Raw genomic sequence first — 26,348 nt, forward strand, 5'->3', positions numbered from 1 at the left:
TATGGCTGACCCACTTATTCTTTTGCCTTTGGGAAATCCCAGTGCATTCCCAACCACATTCAATATTCCCTCAGCTTCTTCTCAAAGACTAAAGTTGCCAGCGGTGTAAAACTTGATTTTAGATTGGAAGCTCAAATTCCACTGTTATTTGAAGGATCTACAGTTCTAGAGGAATTTGTTTCCTTTGCAGTTAATATCTAAAGATAATATTAACAAAGCAAACTGTAACATCAAAGCAGATGATGGCTGTGGGATGCACCTCTTTCTCTATATGCCTGAATATCCTAGAAAGATAGATGAAAACTCTTATATATGCAAGCACTGTCTGTTCAAGTTCTTTCTGCACTGCTGTGTGAGTCAGTTTCCAAGGAGAAATGGTGTTACTAAGATTATGGGAGAGTTTTACAAGCTGGTCTGGACTGCCTCTATATAAGCAATTTCCACATGTGTCTATGATGCCATCTAGTCCACAACTGTCAGTACGTGCTCGCGTTCTCCCAATCCATGCAAATAAGCATTCTGATGTCGAAAAAGACAGGCCAGCATCACCAACGGGAAAGGAATGGGGTGTTTACTGAGCTTATCTTGCTGTGAAGAAGAGTTGACTGGAAGATGCTAACCACTCGTGTCTGTAGCCTTGAGCACTAAGTATAACAGGTAATAGAAAACAGTAATTAAACTTACTGTTATCAAATTAAAATACCCTTCCTTAGGCTGGAAGGACCCGCTGCTCACAAAAGCCCCCACCCTCTGAGCATGCATGGTGAAAAGTAGAAGCACTACCACTTTACAAGCAAATAACTAGTTAACCAATCATGTAGACAAATTTTATCAGTATATTTAGATAAAAGGTAATTTTGCATTTTTTAGTGTATAAAAGAACCCTGTGTTACAGGGCAGGCGTGCTAGCTTTGTGGAACCTAGAACGTTTTTCTGCAGAGAAATGGAATAAAGAAATACCCTGACTATGTGTGGGGTTTGGATTATTGCACACCAGGTAAACAGACCCAGGTTTGGATTAAGTTTTCCCATCTGTTGAGTTAAGCAGTTCTATGACTTAGGCGTGTGTCTTCTCACTTAGCTATCAGATCTTACACCAGTTGCTTAAAAGAAAATTCTCTTGAATATTATTCTCAGGAAAAAAAAAAAATCTTCAAAATTTATTCCTCAGGGAACATTTGTTGTCATAAACCATATTTCTACTTTGATCCTTAGTCTGCCAGTGCTATGCCAGGTAGCTGGATCCTAGGAATTTCCTGATACAGAACACAGATGGCCAGAATTTGTTTCTATTAAAAAAAAAAAAAAAAAAAAGGATCACAAACCTTACGTCATATTTGAATGTAAAAATAATTTTACTTCTATTCATAACTGCAATTCATAAAGGAAAACTAAATTTTGTACCTGAGCTGGCCAAAGCTCAGAGCAATTTTTCAAACAGATCTCAACCTGAAATGCGTACCTGCACATTTCTGTTCACCAGTGCCAAGTTAGTGGTTACTAGTGAACACTTCAATACTCCACAAACAAAACAATTACAGGTTCAAGTCCGGCCTAGGATGTTTGGAAGGGGGTGAGGAAAATGTACATAATTTAATCACAATCAGAAACACAGCTATCAAGTTTAAACAAAATCTGTTTTGCAAAAGAAGCAACAACCACATTAAAAATAACAGCTTCTGACTTGCCATCAAACTTGAAAATTGGTTCCTGAGACCTATGCAACCAGATAGACCTGAGTTCTAGTACCCAAATGCCTCTTGCCACTTCCCTGACACCTACAGTCACAAAATTGAGAAAATACTTGACTACCTGCCCTTTGCATTTGCACCTTTTACATATATTTTTTCTATTAGCTCATCGATCAAAAAGCTCTGTACACCTCATCGCTGCTCAATATGCAGCTGCTCCCCATTCTTTCTAGACATGAAGAACAGCAGAAAGAAAAAGTGCATATTCCACTAAATACTCCTTAATTCAACAAAACTCATGCTCAGACATCTATCTATGAGTCATACAGGTCATGCATACAGAATCCAGCACTGCTACAGAGAGAAGCAGAAAAACAGTGAGGTGATTCTGTCCTTGTCTACAACTGGGGATAGACAGTGGAGTCTGGTAAAGGGGCAGCATCTGTGCCTCAGTCACTAAAAAAGCTGGAGCTGAAAAAAGGCTGAAAGATGCCTTCCAGGCACCTGAAAACTAAGCTCTTTAAAATGCATGTATCTTACCCAAAAGGCACACTGAAAAGCAAATTCATGTAGTGTAGAAGTATCTCCCTGTGATGAAAATTTAAGAAACTTAAGCGTTCTCTCATTCTAGCTCTTCTTCTGCTAGAAGCTGAAGCCTGCCAACAGCAAATTAGTTTTTCACAGGAGTTTTCCTTACGGATAGGACCTAGAACAAGGGTGATTGTGGATTCTAGATCTCTTGCTCTTTTCAGGTCAAGGCTTGGAAACTTTTAAAAGGCTGCTTTAGCCATCGCAAATTACAAAAACAAAGAAAAAAAACCACAACCAAACCTGAAAACAAACATCCTGTTTTTGGCTACTTGGGCACTAATGAATGAAAGCTAAAAATCAATGGAAGCACTGTTACACTACATCACCTACATTCCCTTCTCCATAAAGCCTATAAACAGATGCTGATCCTAGATACATAGCTTCAGGTTCCTGATTAACCAATCTAAAAACCTACTTGCAATGATGAGAACAGTTCTCTCTCCTGCCAGCTCTGAATGTTTGAAGGCAGAATTCCACCATGGGCCAGTTCAGTGAGTTGTACCAGTAGAAAAACTAGTGTTCTTCTTAATAAATAAGGTTATTTCCTTGGCTGAGAGCTCCTGGTTCACTGTAGTGTTTGTCAAACAAATGCCAGCACAATGGAAGAGCTGTACCCCAGATCCATTTCAGCTTCAGCCAAGCTGTGCTCTGTGCTTGTCTCCACAGCAGGAAGACCCCAATCTTCCATAAGATCACAGGATTCAGCCACTTCTGTTAAAAAGCAGTGGAGTAACTCTGTCTGAGGCCAACTTTCTCCCCCACCTCCCCCCCACCAAGGAAAGCAAAATGTAAAGAAACCAGTTAGTTTTGATAACTTACTTCCATAACCCCTAAGTAAATAGTAAATTTTAGAATCTGATGCAGCTAGATTCTGCTTAAATAATTCAAGAAATAATTAAACCACAAAGCTCTAAGTCTCCTAACACAATGTCACTACAAAGGTGACTTCTATTTTCTGACTCAGGTAACAAGCAAAAGCAACTTTCTCTTCTTCATTAAATGAGGGAAACAAAGTATAGGACATCTAGACCATCCCCCTTGTTGGAGTGAGCAGAACATGAAGCAAGAATTTAAGCTATACGTCAAGAAGACTGTGAAGTCTCTATCCTCTAACTGTATAATAAAAACCATTTATGCTAGAAGAGGAGGGAAACATCAGAACTACCTACAAATTGTTCTCCACTACCTCTAAAAAGGCTGGAAGCTGGGAAGCAGGCAGCAGTGAAGCAGAAAGGCAAGAGTGCTATAGTCTGCTTCAAGCACTGTGTGCAGCTACCTACCTCCGACCAGATGTACACACCTCACTGTCCTCAGAAGCAACATACTTTTTTCACATTAGGGCTGGATGAACTGCAGAAATCAGGGCTTGGGGAGAAGGAAGAGAGAACTTCAGTCACAGCCCTACCTTCTGGCTATGCTCCTACCAAGCAGAAGAAAACACCTTGGGGCAACAGGTCTTAGGACGACTAGCAATGATCCTGTCAGAGGAACCTCCTCTCCAGATAGTGGTATCCCATCCTCCTGCACCAGGAATACCCACCTGCTGGGCAGAGGAAAAGGAAGGCTTCCAAGGCGACTCAGATAGCTGGCAGGCAGACAAGTTAGAATATATCACCTTAAAAAAAAAAGTATTTGGCCAGTGCAACTTTAAATTGCTTGATTTTAATTCTAATTTACTTATTGTACAAACAAAAAGTCTTTACAAAATAGAAGATGTGTGCAAAAGAAGAAAGCAGCACAAATTCTTCCAAGCTAAAGATGGTATTTTTAGCTTGATGGCTTTAAAGACATGAAGCAAATTACTACAGATAAAAATTATGTATCTTCCACACATACCTGACCAGAGGCCAGCCAGCCAGTCTGCTGTTTGACAGACAGAGAAGAAATAGAATGACTGAGTAGACAAAATATAAGAAAGGAGATGCCAAGGATTTCTGGTTGTAAAAGAACTCTACAGAGGACCTGGAAAATCAGGTAGTCTTGCTTCCACACCAGATACATTCAGAAAACTGAAAATGAAAAAAAACTGGCAGGCAGGGAGGAAACATAATGATTTAGAGACCTATTAGGAAAGGCTAGGTGCTTTTAGGGAGACTCAACAAGCATACAGACAGGGCTGTCTCACTAATAACAATGTCTCTGGGTAGCCCAAAGCTTCTGGTGTGGTATCAGGGCAAAGGCCTTAAAAATTAAGATGTCCCAGCATAAAACAAAAGTTTCTCTGAAGCCAATAACCAGCGAAAAGAGAGGAAAATACACAGAAATGCATAGTTGGGTTTCACAACAGAATACCGTTCCCAGTGGGATGACATACTTTGTGTATATATAAAATTATTCAGGCTAACAAACAGAGACTGAAAAACTGCAGACTGCAACACCAAAAAAGGGTATAACTAGAGCAAGCATTTTATACATGTCCTCTTAGCCTCTCCTTAAGCATCATCTCTCAGTCACTGGTAGAAAGTCTAATCTCCCCCATCAAGTCTAATATATTGATTTATCTGCTGGACTCCAAAAAATTGAAAAGTTCATGCGAAAAAACACCTGATACATTGAGTTCCAAGTCACATTGCTATTGCTAGTTTATTTCCCAGATTTTCTGGGATAACTGTTGTGGGTCTTAACAGTGGGGTATACAGTCTGTCTGTGGGCACTGCTGTGGAGAAGACCAAGAGTTGGTCCTGCATGACATGGAGGACTGCCATTGCTCAGTTTGTAGCTGGTGAGACTCTTACAGGCAAGGGAGTCTCAACACAGGTTCAGATGCAATGATGTAAAAATCACATTTTCTCCCTCACCTCTCATGACTCCTTCCCAACGCTTCAATAAACATCCTACATATTCTCCTACTCTTCCTCTGCCCTAGGCAGGGAGGTCTCATAGCAGTCCCTCCTTGGTGCTCTCTCCCAAAGCAATCTTAACATTTATTCCAACTGGACAGTGTCTCACAGTAACATTTAAGGGGGTTTCAGCATGTTTCAGAGGAATACCCACTTTTTTGGTTATTTTTTTTATGGAAGAAGGGGAAGGAAGCACTAGTTGTGCTTTCACTATCCCTCCAGCAAATTCTGGGCTGCACCTTGCAATATTCAAAGGAGAAAATACCCATGAAGCCAACAAACCCTTAAAAATGAGGAAACAAGTTAACAAAGCCTTTGAGGACCTTACAAAGACATATTTCTCTCTAAGGCCCTATTTTCTGTCTTCTGTTCTGCTTTCAAAGTGAACCAATGTTACTGGAAGGTCGTTATGTAGCTCTGGTCAAATGAATCTCATTCAGGACCTTCTTAGGATGGAGAGCCACTCCTGCCGAGTTTATCTGGACCCTGCACATTGACACATACATAAATACATAAATAAGACCAAGGCAGAAAACTGTGAGCCCACAGCAAGACTCACAAGAGAGTAGTGGCTCTAATAAGCTACAAAGTGATGTGGCAATCTTTCTGTAAGAGATCAAGGAACAACATGACAGGATTCCAGCACTGAAGAGGATTTTGGCTCTTCCTGGATCTGTCTTATCACTCCTGCTTTGGAAAACAATGAGTACCAACTGCTTCCATTGGAGGAGAACTCCAGGCTGCCTGTTGCAGTGTAGAGATACACTTGCCTTTGCCATCAAACATTGGGGTTGGGATGGAGAGGGAAGGGGAAGGAAATCGCCACATGGCCCTGAGCGCCACTTAATAAGCATCAGCAGTAGGAGCTAATGAAAAAGATTTCCTAACACCAGACACTTTGCCAATCAGAGAAGAGGAACTTTGCGCATTCCTGAAGGAACGGGATTATCATAAAGCATGCAAAAGCACACAGAACACAAAAGTAACAGCAGTAGACACCACATGCACCATTTATGAGCATCCCACATACATCAGCATGAGGATGCTTGTTTTGAGCTGGGTAACTGGCACACAAAGGAAAAAAAGGCAAAACATGAACGCTGAATTCCTAACCTGGCCCTCTGATACTGAGAGATAGTCTCAAAAGAAGCTGAGACACTGAAATGTGAAAAATAACTACCAGTGACACAGTATTGATACACACTGCCCTTTACTCATAGCCCCTGTATAGGCACAGCAGCTATAAACATTACTATTGAGGGAACATTAGCACACACCATCTCACATACAAGGTGAAGTTAAATGTCACTCATACAAAGGTCTCAGGCTGAAAATCTCTGTTGTGACTCACTGAGAAGTTTGTTGCTAAAAGATAGCGTTTTCAGTGTCAGTACAAAGGAATATAAATAAACTAATGTGCAATGGTAAAATCAGGAAATCTTTCATTCTATCAGTCATTTATAATTCCTCCTTGAAAACCAAAGGAAATTAAAAAATACAGACTTTACTATACAGCTGGTTTGAACTGCTGAGGAACATGATACCAATAGGCATTGAAATTCCCACTCCCCAGAAAAGAGGGTCTTGAACTTGGCATGCAAGTAGTTCAGCAACACTGATGGAGCAGCAGTGTCCCTCCAGCACATCACATAGCTTACTCGTTCCTCGTTAAAGACAAGATGCACTTCAAGGTCACGGTGTTCATCTTGGAAGTTGTTAGTGGGTCAAACACAGGTTTACTGGATACCTTGTCTCCCACTACAGAGGGAAAGCATGACTATGGTCACATTCACCAGCGCAAACTTGTGCGCCACAAGCAGGAGAGACACAATGGCAGACTTCAAGCCAAAAAGCTGCAGAAGATATGTCAACGTGCACAGGAGTAAAATCTCCCACCCTGTGAAAGCTCACGAGGAGGAACTCCCTGCTTCCCGCCTCAAACCCAATCGCTGAAGAGTTATCCCAAAAGAACACAAAGAAAGCGCTCCCTCCTCGTAAGCCCCTCCGAAGGGCTGGCTTTCTAGCCCTTGGCTGAGCAGGCACCAGGGGACACCAGGGAGGATGCTCGTCCCCTCGCCAGGCCAGCAGCCTGTCCCCGCTGGACGCGCTGCCGTCCTCCCCGGCTTCCCCTCGGGAGCTCAGGCAGGCCGCAGCCCGCCTGCCCGGCACACGGCCGACGGCTGCCTTCGCACCTCAGCCCCCACCCCGAGCCCGGGGGCCGGACGGGCGCCAGAGCCACCAGGCACCATCCGGCGAGGCCATTCCCTGCTGGGCGAAGCCCTCCGAGGCGCGGGGGGCCCGGGGCACCCCCGTTCGGGCCGCCCGCCGCCACTCGGGACGCCGCGGCCGCCGGCGCACCTGCCGGGCCGCTACCCCCCTCCCCCGGCGGGCACCCCGGGGGCCTCGCCCCGGCCCCCGGCCCCCGCCGGCCCGGGCAGGAGGCGGCGGGAAGGGGGAAGGGGGAAGGGGGCGCCGCCACCGCCCCGGGCCCCCCGCCCTGCCCCTCACCTCGGGCCGCCCCGCCTCCCCCCGCCGCGGAGGTGGCCGAGTCCGCCCCTGCACTGCAGCTGCCGCCGCCCCCCCCGCCGCCCCGCTCGGCAGATGGTTCGCCCCACCCCGGCCCGCCTCCTCATTGGCGGCGCCCGCCCGTCACTCGGCCTCGGGCCCGCCCGGACACCGGGGCTCCCTGGGAACCCGAGTCCCCCGCGCGGGGCCCGTCCCCTTCCGCAGGCGGCGCCGGGCGGACGGGAGAACTCCGCTTCCCACAGCGCCCCGCGCGCAGGCCCGGCGCCGAGGGGCCCGGCCCGGCCCGGCCCGGCCCGGTGCGGTGCGGCCGGCGGTCCCGCACCTCCCCCGGCGCCGAGCGAGACGGCCCCTCCCCCGCCAGCGACCGCGACAGCCGCCGCGGCCCGGCCCGGCTCACCTGGCCCCGCCGCCGCCGGCGCCTCCCGCTGCGGCCGGCGTGGGCAGCGCATGCCCCGCGCCCCTCAGTGCGGCTCGCCGGGCTCGGTGCCGCCGGCCCGGCGCGCTGCGGCTGCGGCTGTAGGGCGGGCCGGCCCCGGGCGCATCCTCCCCCTCGGAGCCGCGGCGGGCGGCGGGATTCGCCCACAATGCACCGCGCGCCGCACCGACAGCATCAGCCTGACATCACCCGCGGGCCGCCCCCGCCCGGCCGGGCCCGCCCCAGGCCCGCCTCGCCGCCCCCAGCCGCCGGCCCCGGCGTGGGGCACCGCGCTGCCGGCACACGGGGCTGGGCGCTGCAGAGCGCCGGGGCGCGGGGTGCTGGGAGCGGGGCTAAGCACGGCACGGCACCCCCCCCCCGGGAGCGGGGCTGGCAGGGAACGGCCCCGCCCTGGGGTCGGGACCGGCACCGCCGGCACAAGCACGGGCATTGCCAGGACGGGAACTGGTGCAAGGCTCGTCTCTGCGCTGCTGGGATCAGCCCTGGCATCACCGGCAGGCAGCTGGGCGCTGCACGGCCCGGGGAGCGGGACCAGCGCTGGCACTGTCTGCACAGGGCCAGGTGCTGCGCTGGGACTGGGACCAGCACACCGACCCTGTCTCACCAGGAGTGTCCCCCTGGGGCTGGGACTGTCACTGGGCACTGCAGCGTTAGGCCAGAGTCAGCACATCTGCCTGGGGCTGGGCATTGTGTTGCACTGGGACTGGCAGTGTCGCGAGCTGGAGACCGCAGTGGGACCAGGACAAGCACCACTGGCATTGGGCGGGACACAGCATTGCCAGGACCAGCACTGTCTCCGTCTGCACACGGGTGGGTCCTGCTGTGCTGGAGCTGGGATCGACAGCCCCAGCAGCCCACAGGCAGGCACTGCACCGGTGCTACCAAAACTGCATCGCACAGAAATGGCTCACACAAGTGAGCCTCTCCCTGCATGCAGCTGAGCACTGCGCCTATCCCCGGGCAGTCAGTCCCCTCTTCCCCACCCCGAGGTACACAGCTGTGCCCCTGCTCCAGGGGTGTGCTGCTGTTCTCCGTGCTCCAGCTCACCGCTATTCATGTTGTGCTCAGAGCACAGATAAGCACGTGGCTCCTACAGACGAGCTGTGCGATGCACATGGATATGCTTTCTTGTTCCCCTTTATCCCAGATGTGTGCTGCGAATCTCCCATATGCCCAGCTGCACCTCACAACTGTACCTCAAACTGTGGTTATGCACTGCTGTGGATATGCACTGTCCTGTGCCCTACAGATGTTCACATAACTCACTGCAAAGGGTGCTGCTCCCAGGCCCTCTCTGCAGGCTTGCAACACACAGGTGCCTTCTCCCTGTCCCCACCAGAGTGACCAAACCTGTTGTCAGTCCCTAGCTGGAGGTGCCCGTCTGATCTCATGTGTGGGATGTCACATCAGCTTCCACATAGCTGCAGTGCTCCCCAGTCCCTTGTGGGATGTATCACCTAGCCAGGATTCTGTCCCCTCTCAAAGCAGTGCCTTGGGGCCAGGGAGGTAATGAGGAGGATAAATTATGAAGAGGGACATCCCAATAGACTTGCCCATGCAAAGGCAGATCCACCACAACCACAGCCAACTGCAGTCACTCAGACCAGGGAGAACAGGGCTACCAGGCCACTGTGGTGTTCCTCCACTTGCTGGAGGTAGCCCTGCTCACCCTGCACTGAGGGCTTGCTTAGTGGAAGCATCTACTGGAGACTCCAAGGAGCCTCCAGCCCTGCAGCAACTCGTCCTGCTGGGTGCAACACAACTCTTCACAGGCAGTTGCATCCTCATGCCCAGGCCCCTGTCATTCTAGGCCTATGACTGACAGATGTTTGACAGCTTCCTCATGAGCTCTCTATGCTGCAAGTCAAGTCCTCATCACTTGTATCCCCAAACACTGGTGCTGGGTTTGAGAGGGCTTGAGGGAATCAGGTAAAACAAAAAGAGAAGGTTGAAGAGCTGTCTTCCCCTGCAAAGGGTCTCTCACATGCTTCTCGCTGCCCTTCAGACCTCTTTTTCAGAGGGATGGTGGAGCACCAAGCATAGACCCAGTAGCAGAGTTGGATTGGAAGAGTCCTGAGTGCACTTAGAAGCCTTAACGGCCCTTAATGGCCCTTACCAGCCTCACCAGGGGCTACCCACACTCTGCCTGTGGGCCCATGAGCTCCATTTCAGCTTAGTCTTCAGTGCCTGTCTGAGAAATGCTGTGCTGATCTCTACCTCAGCCACAGCTGGACTTGTCCATGGGGATGAGCTTCCTGGCTTGAGCTTGAAGCTGTCTTGTCAGTATGGGTCTGCCCAGGAATCACTGGACAGCATCTCAGCCAGGCTATGGCTGTAGCTGATTCTGGTCTGTAGACTGACTATCTGGCTTGACCTCACATCTGCCTCATCACCACAAACCTTCCTGGTGAGTTGAGCACTTGGTTAGACTTGGCTACCATGGCTGCATCCACCTTCCTTGAGAACGGTGATACTGGGCCCTGGCTGGGGAGAGCCTTGCCTTGCTGGTAGGACTAAATTTTTAATTAGAACAGGGACTTGTCCAGGCCAGTTTGGAAGGTCTCAAGGGATGGAGAGACCACAGTCTCTCTGGGTCTCTCCACCTCTCTCCTGGAAACACAGATGTTCATAGAATTACATTTATATTGCAACTTGTGTCTCTTTGACCTTCACTGAAAGGAGAAGGCAATGCCACTTGATTAGCTGAAGTGGAATTTAAGCAAGAACTAGAGGATTCCTAACTTCCTCATTTTTTCCCACTAGTCATCTGTCTGTCCATGAGTGGGCCTCTGCCACATGGGGACACTGAGCCCAGAGCATGAGTACCAAGCTGAACAGGATGGAAAAGTTTGGTGCTGAAGCCTTCAGTGTCCCCTCAAGGTGGGCAGCCCCAAGTGCTGCTCAAGTGGAAGCCAGCACGGTGGGGAGGTTCATCAGTAAGGACTTTCTGGAACAAAGCACACAGCAAAACCAGTGCAGACTGTTCTGGTGCAGGAGAGAGAAGCCAGAAGGGAAGGAAAAGTTCACTGTTAATCAGTATCAACAACGGCACTGAAATCCAACCCTGAGCAGGAAACTTCTGAGGATGGGCCAACTGATGGCCTGGTCAGACTACAACAAGTACATTGGAGTGCATGGGCACTGGCAGGGAAAATAACCAGTAAAAGCAGTGACCTCTTTTGCTACTGACTGACAATGCACCAATAGGCAAAAACCAATTTAAGGGAAATATGTGCAATTTTGTGAGTTAAATTTTTCCAAGACATTGCTATAATGTCAGAGATGTTTTTTAGTCTCATTATATCTCTCTAGAAGCACTTTAGTTACTTGGGTATTTCTAAGTGCTGTTTTTCTCCCTTGCTACTTAATGGGCATTTATTACACATTCATAAATGGAAGTGCTGCAAATCTTTATTTTTCATACAGTTCAGAGATTTATTTCAGGTGTGACTACATGTGACTAGCTCAAGTACTCTGCTCTTCCAAACTGTTCTGGTTTGGTGGGATTTTTGGTAGTGGGGGAAGGGCCCCAGGAGTGGCTCTGGTAAGAAGCTGAGAAGCTCCCCCTGCTCCAAAACCAGAGGCAGAAGTTTCCCTGCAACCCATGGCGAGATGGCAGCTGTCCCCTGTACTCATGGAGGAACGTGGTGGAACGTTCCCTGAAGGTGCCAGGAGGGGTGAACTTGGATTTTGTGGCCAGAGGATTTCCTGCCTGTGGACTCTGATTATGCAGCTTTGGAAGACACTGGTGCCAGGGCAGTTTGTTCCCAAAGCAGCCCCTGACTCTGTGGGAAGCCCAGGCTGGAGCAGCTCCTGACCTCGTGGGAAGGACTCATGAAGGAGAGGTTTGTGGAGGACTCTCTCCCATAGGAGGGACCCTGTGGGTAAGCAGGGGAGGACTGTAAGGAATCCTTCCTGAGGAGGAAGGAGCAGCAGGAACCACCAGCCTGTGAACTGACTCTAAACCCCATCCCCTGTCCCCCTGTGCTGCTGGGGGCAAGGAGGGCCCAAAACCACAACACAAACTTACTGCAATTCCTGTTGCTTTGCACCCAAGGTCCATGCTGATTTGTGCATGCTGTTAAAGTAGTACCTGAACAAACTGCATTTTAGCTTTATCTCATCCCTGCTCTAAGCTTCCCTCTGAGCCTCTGCAGATGGAGCTGAATGGCCCCACAAACCCACTGCAACAGTCACCTGGAAACACGTCCCATTTCATCTGCAGCCCCAAATGTAGCTGAAAATGATCACAAGATTTTACTGAAAATCCCAAGTCACTAACTGTGACTTGAGAAGATTTCTAACACAGACCTGTGTGTATGTGGCTCTGTGATTTTTGCCTGGCCCTGCCTTTCTTTGCAGGGTGAGATACCACCTGTGTGCATGCCATGTGGGAAGACCACTGGAAAGTGCTGTTACAAGCAGAACAGTGCCAACCACTAGATGATCTTCAGAGATCACTTCCAACCCCAACCACTCTGTAACCAAGTGGTAGTCATGGATTTCACTTTCTTCTTACTCTCCCTTTTAGGCCATTAAGTGAAAAATAGCAGGATGAGCAACTGGGAAGTGTAACTCATGTCAAATACCTGCTTTGATAGAAAGATAGAAAGGCAAAGAAAAGTGGTCAGAGGGGTATCAGTGTGTGTGCTCATAGGGTCGCTGTGCCTGAGACAGAGGCTCAAGCAGAAATCTCCTAATATTCTCACTCTCCCCAGTAGTGCAGGCCTGGTGCTCACCAGGGAAAGAAACACTTGGTCTGTGGAGGCAAAATGGGCCTATGGAGGGTTGGTGTGGCATGAAGGCTGTGGCTGGAATTAGCCTGGCTAGTGGAGTCCCTGCTCTAACCGGGATAGCTTCAGCTGAAGGCTGGGGCTTCAAACCATCTCCAGTGGGCCAGAGATGGATGTGGAAAAGCCAGGCAGGCTTGCTACGATGCCAAGCACTCTTTAACCTGGTAGGGTGGGAAATCCTGTGCCCAAGTGCTTTCAATTAAATGTCCCCATCATGCAAACACCTCTGCCTGTGCTCAGCTTTATGCTGACACTTTTAGGGCTGGGACACCACATCGAGAAAGTCTTGTATATATTGGCAGGAGTCAAAGATGAGGCAATAAATAACTGCTGGTAGCAGTAAGAATTGGAGTAGTAAGATGTGGGACATTGGGTTTTTTTTTTTTTATTTTTTTAGTGTTTTTTTTTCTGCAGCTCTGATCAGCAGATACGTGCAGCCAAACCCATCCCTTACTCAAATGACTACTGGCTTGGTATTACTAGTGTGTGCTATTATAGCAGCACAGAAGACCCTTAATATATGCCAAAGGCTGCAACTACTCAGCACATGGCCCTGTTAGTGGCTGAAGTCTCTTGCAGGGCACTGAGGTTGTCTGGTTGGACTGGGAGTTCATGCCAGGGGACTTGGCTGCAGCAGGGAATCACTTCTGCACCACCAGCTTTTGGGAGCTGCCATAGAGTGGTGGCATGTGCAGATCACAGTAACTGGACTTCTCCAGAGTGGGTAATGCCAGCATCACTGGGCTCCATAATGCCAGAAGGGTCTTCCAGATTGAGATACAGTGAATCATAGAATCATGGAATCATAGAATGGTTTGGGTTGGAAGGGACCTTAAAGATCATCTAGTTCCCTGCATGGGCAGGGACACCTTCCACGTGACCCAGTTGCTCAGAGCCTCATCCAACCTGCCCCTGAACACTTCCAGGGATGGGGCTTCCACAGCTTCCCTGGGCAACCTGTTCCAGTGTCTCACCACCCTCACACTAAAGAATTTCCTCCTAATGTCTAACCTAATTCTCCCCTCTTCCAGTTTTGATCCATTACCCCTTGTCCTCTCACTACAAGTAAAAAGTCCCTCCCCAGCTTTCCTGTAGCCCCCTTCAGGTACTGGAAGGCTGCTATGAGGTCTCTCCAGAGCCTTCTCTTCTCCAGGCTGAACAGCCCCAACTCTCTCAGCCTGTCCTCGTAGGAGAGGTGCTTTGGTCCTCTGATAATCTTCATGGCCCTCCTCTGGACTCTTTCCAGGAGCTCAATGTCCTTCTTATGTTGGGGGCTTCAGAACTGGACACAGTACTCTAGGTGAGATCTCATAAGAGCTGAGTAGAGGGGGAGCATCACCTCCCTCGCCCTGCTGGCCACACTTCTTTTGATGCAGCCCAGTACACAGTTTGCTTTCTGGGCTGTCAGTGCACATGGCCAGCTCTTGTTGAGCTTCTCATCCACCATTACCCTCATGTCCTTCTCCTCTGGGCTGTTTTCAATCCATTCTCTGTCCAGCCTGTAATTGTGTTGGGACTGCCCAAACCCAGGTGCAGGACCTTGCACTTGGCCTTGTTGAACTTCATGCAGTTTGCATGATCCCACTTCTCAGACCCATCAAGGTCCCTCTGGATGACATCCTGCCCTTCCAGTGTGTTGACCTCACCACACACTTTGGTGTCATCAGCAAACTTGCTGAGGGTGCACTCAGTGCTACTGTCCATGTCAGCGACAAAGATGTTAAATAGCACTGGTCCAAGTACTGACCCTTGGGGAACACCACTCATCACAGGTCTCCATCTGGACATTGAGCCACTGATCACAACTCTTTGAGTGTGACCATCCAACCGGTTCCTTACTCAATGAGTGGCCCATCCATTGAACCTATACTGTTCCAGTTTTGATACCAGCATGTTGTGCAGGGCAGTGTCAAAGACTTTGCACAGATCCAGGTAGATGACATTGGTTGCTCTTCCTTTGTCCACTGACACTGTGACCCCACTGTAGAAGTCCACCAAATGAGTCATGCAGGATTTGCTCTTGGGTGAAGCCGTGTTGGCTGTCACCAATCACCCCTTTGTTTTCCATGTGTCTTGGCAGAGCCTTCAGGAGGAATGCAGGAGGCAATTCCATAACCTGTCTTTTATTCAGCACCAACCTTTCCTGCGATACTCAAGTGCCATAACTAGTAAGTAGAATTGCTGTAACACCCTTTAGTTCTCAAAAGTCAACATCCTAATGCCAGCCTTTAGCAACAGAAAGTTGCTAGGACAAGTAGGCATTGCAAAATCTCATGAACTCATCTCCCCTCTTCTCAGCTCTCTGGGAGGCAAGAAAAGACCTTTGGGTTTGTGCTTGTCCTGCTCAGCAGCCCAGCTGAATGGGTGCCCCCCATATCTGAGTTGTGTTGATGGTGATCATGGCATTCTTTGAAGAAAATTATAGTCAAAACTTAAGGATGTGGGGGTGGTCTGGTGAAGCATGAGATATATAGAACTTGGTGATGGAAAAGGAAAATCAGCATTATGTCAAAGAAAACCACAGAAGGGTACAATTTCCAGGAAATTTCAAGGTCTGCAAATGAAGCAGCTACATTTTTAGGCCAAAGAATTTCAATTAATGCATGGAGGTTTTTGACAATTCACTTGCTTGTTTTGTGAAAAGCATTCATCTGAAATCCTGGAAGGGTATGTGTATGTGTGTGTGTTTTGCCTATAAATAATATTTTATAGAAAACTTTTGAGCTGTTCTTAAGCAAACCAAGTGGAAGGTGAAGAGCCCCCATACTCCTGCCTGGCACCAGGTGGCACACGTGCTGCTGTTTGTAACAGCACTTGGGCAAACTGAAGCACTGGAACTCAAAGCACACGGAAGAAGTACCAGACGGTATTAGCAGTGTGGCAATACCAACTTCTAAGGAAGGTGAGAGTATATGTACTCTTGGACTTTACCTATAAAACACAGCTGCAAACGTCAGAAGTGCCAGAAATCCAAATTCTGATAAAATCTGTATTATTTACCTAGATAAAGTGTCTGGTGATATTTCTAGGATAAGAAAAATCTACAAAAAACCACTACTTATCTCTACCAGTGCCGGAACAAGCTTCAGCTTAGTGTAAGAGTAGCTTCAAGTTTTTAATCTTGAACACGATATGTGTTTTTTCTGCCCAAGCATTGGGAGTGAGCTGAGTTGGCTCTCAGGCAGTTTGGCACTTCTTAAGGATGCCCAGGCATTGCCGCTCTAAAATGAGTTTTCAAACTCTGTGCTGGGAGGCTGGACCAAGCTGCCTAAAAGTATTAGTTTCTTCGTGCCAGCAAAGAGGTCCCTGCTATGTGCTTTCTGGGGAGAAGGAGGGAGAAGCTCTGTGTTACCTGCTGTAAAAACTCACTGCTTGTTGTTGAGTGTTTGCTCTATAAAATCAGTTTTAAATCTGATCCTGAGATTAAGATGTAGGAAGAAGCGTCATGATACCAAAGCCAGGAGCTCCACATTGTAGTAATGAAGGTGCTTGCATGGCTGGAAAAAAAAAAAAATGTAGATTGTGTACCCACTTAAGAGAGACTTATCCCATTTTGGGCAAAGAGGGGACAGGAGTAGGACACAAGGCAGCACGTGAGGGCACAAACCGTTGACCACCTACCCAGGTGCACAAGCACTGTCTGTGCGTGAGGGCTGGGCACGCCGTTTGAGGACTGGGTCACTGCTGTGCTGCCTTTGTGGTTGCTGTCCAGGCGTGTGGTGACAGATGTGAGTTGGCGACAGGAGACTGTGCGTGTGCACCAAGTGTTGCTGTGTGTTAAGTGCACGGCTGTACCGGGGCAACTGTGTCTGTGGTGTGAGCGTGTGTGCAGAGGTGCACCTCTGCAGCACGTCTGAGCAGGTCGCCTTCCAGGAGAGGTGTAAGTGTGGGGTGTATCTCTGCAGGTGGCTTTGGGAGTGCAGGGGGGGTGTTCCCAGGGCTTTGTGGACACAGGGGTGCATTTGGGTAAGTGTCTCCCTGGGTCAAGTGTTCCTGTGTGGGTGCTGTGGGTGTTCCCAAGGTGGTCAGGATGCAGGTGTCTGGCACTCTGGGCACTCCCAGGGCTCTGTGGGTGCAGGGGTGTCTTGGCGTGGGATGCTTTCAGGGGTGCAGGGATGCCCCTGAGTGCAGGGCAATCGATCCAGGGCTCTGTGGGTGCACGGGTGTCCCGTGCGGGGCTCCCGGGGCCGTGCGGGCGCAGGGACGCCTCGGGCTGTGGGGCACCCCCGCGCCCCTGGGGCTGCGGTCTCCCCTCTCGGCAGGTCGCTCCCAGGGCCGCCCCGCTGGGGGCAGCCCCACCCCGCGGGCGGTCAGTCCCGGCGGGCGGGGGCTGTTCGGAGGCCGGAGGCGGTGCCGGTGCCGGCGGGGCCGGGCGCGGCGCAGCCCCGACGGCGGCGCAGGGCTGTGTCCCATGGCGCTGGCGGCGGCCCGGGCGCGGCTGCCGCTGCGTGCCCTCGGCTGCCCGCTCCCGCACGGGCTGGTCCCCGTCGCCGCCCGGCGCTGCTGTGGTGAGGCGGGGGGCCCCGCGGCGCTGCCGCCCGGAGGGTACGGGGTCTGGCAGGAGCGAGCGGCCCGCGACCCCGCCGGTTTCTGGGCGGAGGTGGCGCGGGGGGCCCTGCGCTGGGACAGCCCCTTCCACACGGCCTGCCAGGCCTGCCCGGCCGGCGGAGCAGCCCGCTGGTTCCTCGGCGGCCGCCTCAACGTCTCGGGTAAGGGGTCCCCGCGCCCGCGCATCCCCCCGCGCCCGCCGCCCCGGGGCTGCCCTGCCCGCCGGTGCTACCCGCTTCCTGCCCTCGGGCTGGCTGGGAGGTTTCCACCCGGGGTAGTTTTCGTCCGCGCCCCTCCTTGTGGGGAGCAACCGCGGATTCAGGTTGGGCGGGAGCTCTCGCGGGGGCTGCAAAATGCTGGGAAGCGGGGAGAAAACTGGAGGCCGGGGGTAACCCTGGCAGAGCTTCTAGCCCTGGCTCTGCTTCCCCGGTGGCTGCTCGTCGCGTGTGCGGAGACCGTCCCGCAGCCCCGACGTCTTGCTCGGGGCGAGGGCGAGCGCAGGGCTGCCGGAGGGCTGGCGTGTGGCATCGTCCCGTGTCTGCAGGGATGCCTTGACCTCAGTGTCCCACCCTTCACCCCGGTGGCCGGCTGCGGGGTGCTGTGGTGGGCTCCGCGGTGCCGACACACAGGTGGACTAAAGCTGGGGGACAGTGGGAAATCCAGCCTTTTTTAGGGGAGAAGCTGCAGTCTCTTTTTTTCTCTTACATGAGGAGTTGGGTTTTTCCCCCCAGCTTCACGTGAAGGAGGAGAAAAATTTGCTGTGACAGTCATAACTACCTCTGAGTTTCTTGTCAGCCATATCTGCCTCGGAGGCTTCTCTGTGCTGTGGCCCTGCTGCAGTCAGTGGGAGTAAGCCCCAGACACATCTAGGGTACAACTCGGTGGTGAAGTCTTCTAACAGGGTTGTATGCTTCTTAACTTCATTTCCCATTCTTGAGAGAGTGCTTGAATGACCAGACTGCAGGTCAGTAGTGCAGGAACTGTAACGTCTGTGGCCACCTTTTTTCACAGCAAAAGAGCAAACCTTCCTCAGAACTTCTAGAGAACATAGGGGAGATTCTACTCGCAGGAGATGATGCCCAGCAGTGGATCCCAAGTTGATGGAGGTGTGCGTACAGGCCTGCTTCCAGCACCCAGCAATCAGAGGGATTTTAGCCAGACTTCTGTTTTCATTGACTCCTACTGAAACAAAGACTTTGGCTGAGCACAGATCTCTTTTTGTGATCTGTTTCTTTTCTCTGCAGAGTGGGACCAGTACCCCCTTTCTGGATCCCACATGGGTCAGGTGTCTGAAATCCAGGTATTGCTGGGCCTGATTTTAGATCATGTCTTGGGTCTGATTCTTCTGCAGGCACCAAATGTCACTTATTTTTCTCTGCATAGGTAAAAAAGAAATAATCATAGACCACTAAAACAGATGCACGGAATTAATTCAGCTGAGTGGCTAGTTTTCTGCTAGGAGGCTCTAGTTTTGTCCCTTGATCTTTTTGATTTGAATTAGTTGCAGAAATAGGTCAACAATTCAGGTCCCTGATCCAGAGCATAGCTGGACAACAGACACCTGAGTCATCTGCTGCTTTTTGGTTAGGGAGACTGCAGTAGGATTTGGGGGAACTGTGAACTTCAGCACTTCTGGGTTTATTGCATTGTAAGTCCTGGCCCAGAGAATAACCCAGCAAACTACTGCGCTTTCAACCTGGGCTCTCAGGAACATGTCTTACCAAAATGAATTGTTTCCAAGTGTTGTTGAGGAGGCAGGAAAGCATATGGAGAAACCATTAGGGTGTATTAGTAAGGGAGGGGTAACTAAATTCTATTTTGTAAAACGAGCAAAAGGCTCTTGTAAGCTTAAGATCAGGAAGGAAGTAATAGCACTGGTCCTGTTTCATCTGCTGGTTCTTACTGAGCAGTGAGCTAAAGCTCTCACTTGGGTCAGCTGGGGCTTTCTGCAACAGCAATTTCCTCTATAGACTAGTATAGCTGCACACAAGTAAGAAACACTTGCTTGGGCAGCGAATGCCCATTAATGTGATTTACTGTAGTGTGGGGCAATACCTGTGGGTGTTGCTGCAATGAGCTTGGAGGTGGGAGTTGCCAAGGGGCAGGGACCAAGCCACAGCAGATCCAGTTACCTGTGGACAGATGACAGAGGAAACCAGTGTATAACCCCATTAGTGCTTTTGTCCTCCTGTATCTTGTTCGAATAGTCTCAGGAATGGCTTTATGTCCCTTATAGTATTGCTGCAGGGATTTTCTAGTTGGTTTTAATAGTTGTCTATTGAAATAAAGTAACTGCCTTTGGAAGATTATAATGAAATAATTAAGTGTAGTTTAGGCTTCAAATTAGTTCTTTACCAGGTTAATCTCTAACCATCATTCAAGTTGCTGGTGAATATGCAGACAGGTTTCTTGGGTGGATTCTCTAGAAGATTCTTCAGGGTAGGTGCTCTTCCTAAGTCCACCTGAACAGCTCATATAGTTGTTCAGGTTTCCTCTACCTCAAGTTGCTGGGGGAGAGAGATACACCTTCAGAAGGTAATTTTATACTTTTAAGTTTTAGGAGGTATATCACACAGCTTAAGACATGTTCATCTTTCCCAGACTTCTGGTAATGCGTGTATGTCTGTTCTCTGTCAGTTTACCCTAGATCCTGAGACTCAGCTTTTCTGTTATACCCTGAAATAAAAGTGTTTCACATGACCTTTAATTAGAAAATTCAAACAATGCAGTGCTAGAAATGCAAGCTAGGGAAGACCGTCAGATTTATGTAGTGAAATACTGCTCTAGGGAGCAGAAACATCAGAAGGGCATCTTTGTGCTACTGGCAGCAGGGGACAGATTTGGGCTGGTTTAAGCTTAGAGAGTGGAGCTAAGCTGAGCTGAATCAGCTGAGGCTTCTTGTGGGGATGCCATCTCTAAGGTAACTGTAACATATATAGTATTTGTAGTATTTGAATACTACAGGTATGGCAAAGGACAGCTGTACCTGTACTACAAATGATGTTACTTTCACTGTTATAAATGTGTGTGGCTAGCTAGCTGACAATGTGTTAACTTACACTGGCTTCCTTTTGTGCTTGACCAAGCTAAGTTTACAGAGCACCTTGTTTTTTCTTACAGTAAATTGCTTGGATCAACATGTCGAAAAGTCCCCAGACAGAGTGGCTTTGATTTGGGAGAGAGATGAGCCTGGCACTGCAGTGCATGTCACATACAGGTATGGCATTTTCTCATGGGGCTTTACAATGCCTGGCAATGTGGTGGAGTGGGGAGAAGAGTTGCTGCTCTGAAATCAGACCTCTGTGAAACTCTGCTTCCTTCCAAGGTACTGCAGCACATAAGACATGCAGCCCCAAAACTACAGCTAGGTTGTACTTTCATGATGAGATAACTCCTGAAAAACAGAGGCATGTTCCTACCAAGAAATTACATTCTTCCCTTGGGGTCTTCATGGACAGGGCTCCATAGACACCTGTATAATAAACATATTACAGAGTGAGAAGTACAGTGGATATAAGTTAGTGACAGCTGCTGAAAATTTCAGATTGAGATCTGGCATCATCTGGTTATGGCATTAATCAGGCCTGCCTGTAAAATTAATCTTTCTTAAGAGGGACCTTTTAGGAGAGAAAGGCTTATTTTTCTCCCTGGCTTATGTTCTCACCAGCCAGTTTTCTTTTTGCTTGTTAGAAGCGTTCATGGGAAAATTTTTGTGAGCAGCTTGTGGTTTCAGCACAGCAGCACATATCTTGGTGCAAACATCTTATGTTGATGGTCAGTAGCATGATACTGAGTCCTGGCAGAAAGGGATTTGAAGCCCTCTTTGTGTTCCTCTTCCCTGTCCTCAGTGTAGTTTAGTGAAACCTTGAGGCTGCTCTGAGTGACACTGACTTATAATTGTTGCTGTAGATTGTAGGTTTTGTTAGAATATGGCAGTTTTCAAGCATATTCCTTGTCTCCCTGCTATGTACCCTCATTTAGGAGACAGGCCTGCCTGCAAAAATGCCTTTTACATCATCATCACTCTAGTGAGAGTTAAAGGTTTCCCAGACTTGTATGTTCCTCAGTGTGTATTTGAGGGACCGAGATGTTTTATCTGCTGGATAAGAAAGCAGAGAAGACATAGGAAGCAGTGGCATCTGTTTGTTGTAGCTTGTTGATAGTTGGGGTTCCTGGAGCTCTTTGAGTCTAAATAGGTTCTGATGGTCTGGTGCACCTCCAGAATTTATATTAATGCTCCTGAAAACATTATTCATTGGAGTGAGGAAGTTGGTCAGCAAGGAGGAGCGAGTATGCAAATAGCTTTGAGAGGTTTGTGCTCCATGGAACAGAAATAAACACTATCTGATATAAAGCTGCAAAAGAAGTGGATTGGTTTTAATCTTGACAGTCTGTGTAGGCATGTTATCATATAATGTCTTGTAACCAACAGGGTAGCTTGACTAAATGCTTTGAATTTTGCTTTTGTTGTTCTGGTAGCAGAAAAGGGGATGGAATGAAAGGTTTTCCCAGAGTTTGGAGAAGTGTATGAACTTTTGCCACTCTCTTCATGCCCCAGGACTGAAGCTGGGAGTAGGTCAAAGGTGGGAGTTGTGCTCTGATTAACCTGAGAAAGAGAGTAACCCATCAGGTAGCACAGCCTCATTCAAGGCAACTTTAGCTGCTCCCTTAAACTGTGCGACTTAAAATGTATTGAGCTGCTCCAGATCCTCAAATAATCTTTTCAAGATCTTTGGAGATATGAGAAAGCCTTTCTGAACAGCCGCAGAACTGTTATTTTCTTGGCCATGCCAAAATGTGTTTGGAAGAAAACATATTTTTAGCCTGTGGATTTGTGATTGCTAGGGCTTGAAGTAACCCACATCTGAAAATGGAATCCTTCTTTGTGCAGCCTTACAAAGATATGGTAACTAGCAACTAGAAAGAACATCCAAGTGAAATACAAGTTGTGAATCTCTGATTTTGATCTTCAGTTTGTATTTGACAGCCATGTTCCTGTTTCTGCCTGGTCTCTTGGTGAGATGTAGCTGCAATTGAGTGCCACAAAGTCTCAAGAGACTTTGGTCCTACGATGTGGCAAAACAGGTCACTTGGTTCTCTGCTTATCTCAGCAAGTCAGGAATAGCTTTGTTGAGAACAGTGATAATGTATAGGTGTGTACGCAAGGAGATGATCAAAAGTTTTGCCTTTTCTGTGATCCTTAGGCTTAATTTTTAAAGGTTTTAAATGGGCGGTAAGGTTTCTCAGGGTGTGTTGGCACTGACATCCCTTTGAAGCTGAGCTTAGTTGAAAAATTTTTGCAGTGGCATCTTTGCTCACAAAACTTGAGCTAGAAGTTTTGTGAGGGAAAGCATATCAGAAAAAAATAAGAGGTGGCCCAGAAGCTGCAATGCTGGTTGAGTTATTCTCTGAGAGCTTTCTGTAGCAGGGTGGTGTCTGCACATCAGCCTCAGTGCAGGACAGGCCCAGTGTAAAAAAGGAATGAGAGGGATGCTCCATATCAGGAGGACCTTGATCTGGTGTCTATGGCAGAGGAGATGTGCCCTTTTCCTCAGGACCTGGATGTGCTGTTAATGGGACAGCCTCAAAGTCATACACTAGGGAGGTAAAGACTAATTTCTCCCCTGCTTCTGGACCAGTTTTGATGAAGGCCCTGGAGTTTCAGCTGGGAGGTGTCCAGGGATTACATGTAGAGAAGTATAAGGCACCAGTTTTTTGCACTATCTGCTTTGGAAAGTTTGCTACTCTGAGCTTCTCCTTATAGATAAGCCCTGGGTGGCACAAGGAAAGATGTGGCTGCTGGCGTGGGTGTTCTTCCTTCTTCTCTGGGTTGCTTTCAGGGGCAAGAAAACATCCAAGTACTGGCCCTGTTCCTGTCACAGCCTGCAAATGAAGTAGGCAGCTGTGCAGGAAAAGGGCTGGAACAGCCTTCCTCCTTTTTGAGGAAGGGGAAAACCTCGATTAGCAGGGCAACCACCATGCATTGTCAACACATTCGCACTGGAAAGGGCTGTCCTGGCTTGCTCATCTTTGGGAGAAATAAGAGCCTCTGTTTGCCTCTGCTGCTCCACTAGCTGTCTGACTTGGAGCAAGCAAAGAGCTGGTGGGGCTGTTCTGGAGACCAGCCTACATTCCTGTGAACACTTGTGATCAAGGTGGGTGGTGTTCATGCAACTGAGTTCAAGTGCTCTGTGCTAGGAGAGGGATTCAAACGTCTCCTTATTGGCAAAGACACACAAAGCCATGGGTAAAACATTGTAAGTTTTGCTTGAGCAGTAGTTGCTGCCCTTACAAGCTCAGCTGTGATGATCTTCACTGCTGAGTTTTGCCCTGTCTCTCCAGCTGATGCAATTTGGCCCTTTTGGGGAAAAAAAAGTTCTCTGGCCCTGCTTGTGCTTTTTTTCCCCCTCTGGGTTTCATTTTTATTAAGAATAAATTCAGTTTCAAATTATCCCAACTTTTGATTGGGAAGGCAGGAGACCTGTTTTAGTGCTTTGTGACAACAGGACATGCAGCCCTCTTGGGATTTGCTGGCTGCAGGCAGTGAAGTGGGACAAATCATGGCAATCTGTTATCAAGAGGTCTGGCTCTCTGAAGGCTAAACCACCACAAAACCATTGATAGGGCAGTGGTGAAGCAGCAGTTAACCTGCAGGAGTGTGCTGTTGTGAGCAGCCAGCTGAATTTATTGGCAGAAGGGTCCAAACTGTCTGAGAGTGTTTTGTCCCTCTCTGTGGGTGTTGTCAGCGCCCAGGAGCTTTGAAACTTCGCAGAGGAATTCCCTGACTCATTGCTGAGCTTGGGTTTTAAATGGCACTATATTATCAAGTGCCTTAAATAAGCAGCTGGAGTTGGTGGCTGGAGCTGCTGATTTGCAGCCTGTAGAGGCTCAGCAACAGAGAACGTTAAAGACAGCAGCTACAGTTATGCCAGACCTCTCCTGTCTGACGTAGGGTTATTTATTCTCTCTGGTGTTCCCTTGTTTACCTTGTTTATCATGGCCTCTACAGTTTAGCCATCTGTGAGCCAGCATGTCACACCAAGGGAGCTGTGGAAGCAGTGGGCAGCAGTTGCATTAGCTAACCAGTTTCTGGAAGGGGTTGCAGGGTGGGTCTCGACGGAAGGGTTTTATTTTAATTTACAACGTTGCTCCCCCTGGTGCAGAAAATACTGTGGGCAGAGGAAACATGCAAACCGCAAAATACAAAGTACGGAGGGGAAAGCAGAAGCTGAGAGGCCTGAAATTAAGAGTCCTATGTAGCTTTTCCTAGGTGGGTAGGAGAGAAGTGGCTGGACATCATTATCAACATCACAGCTATGCCTTTAACAAGCTAACGGATGGTTGTTCCTCAGCCTGAGCTGAAATGATTGATATTGTATTAGAGATCACAGTGAAGGCTGCAGCTGGAAGCCATGTGAAAACTTAACAGGCTGTGCTAAGATGTTTCTCACTGACAGAAAACTTTTCTTCCTTCCAGTGTTGGCTTCCTAAGTTGAAGTTGGAAATAAATCTTGCCCAGGCTTTCCACTTTCCCCATACAAGGCAGCTCAGGGACTTTTCACTTTCTCACCTGAAAAAGTTCACAAGGGTTTTTCCTTGCCTTTGGGTTCAGCATACCTGCAGGAAAGCTGGAGAATTGTGCTGTGGCAAAAGATACCATGAGACTTCTTGGGAAAATGTTTATCTCTGGCATCCCTAAAATGTGTCAGAAAAATACTGTGTGTCAGTGATGGATTTTACAGGAGTCATTGTTCCATACATTAAGTGATGGACTTTGGAAACATAGGCGCCACTGTGTCTGGGGAGAGATCTGGAAGAAATATGGTCTTGTAGTTTCTGAACAGAGATGTTATCAAGATAGGGAGAGAAGTGCTGTGTTTGTTAGATTAAGCAGAAGTACTGGCATGAGGAGTGATCTGCTGGCTCTGCTGAGGGGACAGCCTTCCAGGTCTTGTGCTTAGAAGTGATGCTGTGGTAGCCAAGGAGGTGCCTGCGTAACAGGTGATGAGTTTCTAGAAGGGAAAAGTGCTAAAGCTCGACATCTTCTTTATGGGCAAATGTAAGCTTTACATGCCTTACATAGAGAAAGCCAGGAGTTTATCCTTAGTGTAATTGAACCCTTAACATTCTAATCCTGTTAGTCAAATCTAATTATTCCAAAATAAAGAAACAAAGAGGACCTGTTGGTTGTCCCCACCCCACTTTTGTCCAGCGTTAGCTCACATTCACTGGTTGTTTGCAGTGTGGGGCCACCAGTGCAAGCCTGTGCTCCAATCTCTTGTTGTCCCATACCTGTTCTTCATTCCATGTCCCATGCCTCCACTCCTCATGGCCTCTTGCCATACCAGACCTTTATTTCTGTATACTACTTTATTACACTAGGGCTTTAAACTCATAATGATAGCATAAAAAGATAAAGAAGCATTTAAAAAAATTGCCCTGGTTACCTGGTCAGTTATAAGAATTGCTCTTGCAGGTAAGGTAGGTCAAAAAGAGCTCAGACAAAGGGAGCATCACAAGCTGGGTTCCTGAGACCTTGCAAACTTGGTACAGAGCTTTTGGCATGTTGCTTGCCATGGCAGTGGCAATTTCAGGGGCACAATAGGAGCAGACTATTCTGTCCCTGAAAGGAGACTGTCTTCTATCATATCATGACATGAAACAGCTATGTAAAGGACTTGCTCCAAAGATGATGGATGATCAGCAGGCAGCAGGTCAGGAGAGCAAACCCAAGAGCAGCAGTGGGGTGGTCATTATGACTGTGGAGAGGGGGTCTTATATGCAACCCAGCCTCTCCCAGCTCATTTTTCCTGCTGGCACAGTGGGAGAGCTAGGTCTCCACAGAGCTGTTGTGCATGACATTTGAAGTCTGCCAGTGTGTCACCTGCACTGTGAGCAGGCATGTAGCTGGGATACAATGGTG

The 26,348-nt window shown here is 48.8% G+C and overlaps 2 protein-coding genes across 3 annotated transcripts in view; one reads left to right on the plus strand and one right to left on the minus strand.

Moving 5' to 3' along the window:
- TTBK1 (tau tubulin kinase 1) overlaps positions 1-7,663 on the minus strand; it is a 103,847-nt gene extending 96,184 nt beyond the window's left edge. Inside the window, exon 1 of the mRNA XM_051613983.1 lies at positions 7,631-7,663. The gene's annotated coding sequence lies outside the window, so the exon portion shown is untranslated. The remainder of the gene's footprint in view (positions 1-7,630) is intronic.
- Positions 7,664-17,268: 9,605 nt separating this feature from the next.
- ACSS1 (acyl-CoA synthetase short chain family member 1) overlaps positions 17,269-26,348 on the plus strand; it is a 37,492-nt gene continuing 28,412 nt past the window's right edge. For both annotated transcript variants that reach the window (XM_051614953.1, XM_051614954.1), the window contains exons 1-2: positions 17,269-17,586; positions 20,546-20,642. In XM_051614953.1, coding sequence (XP_051470913.1) covers positions 17,289-17,586; positions 20,546-20,642 — 395 coding nt within the window. In that variant the 5' untranslated portion in view covers positions 17,269-17,288. The remainder of the gene's footprint in view (positions 17,587-20,545; positions 20,643-26,348) is intronic.

Source organism: Apus apus, chromosome 3 (genome assembly GCF_020740795.1).
Source record: "Apus apus isolate bApuApu2 chromosome 3, bApuApu2.pri.cur, whole genome shotgun sequence".
NCBI classification, from domain to species: Eukaryota; Metazoa; Chordata; class Aves; order Apodiformes; family Apodidae; genus Apus; species Apus apus.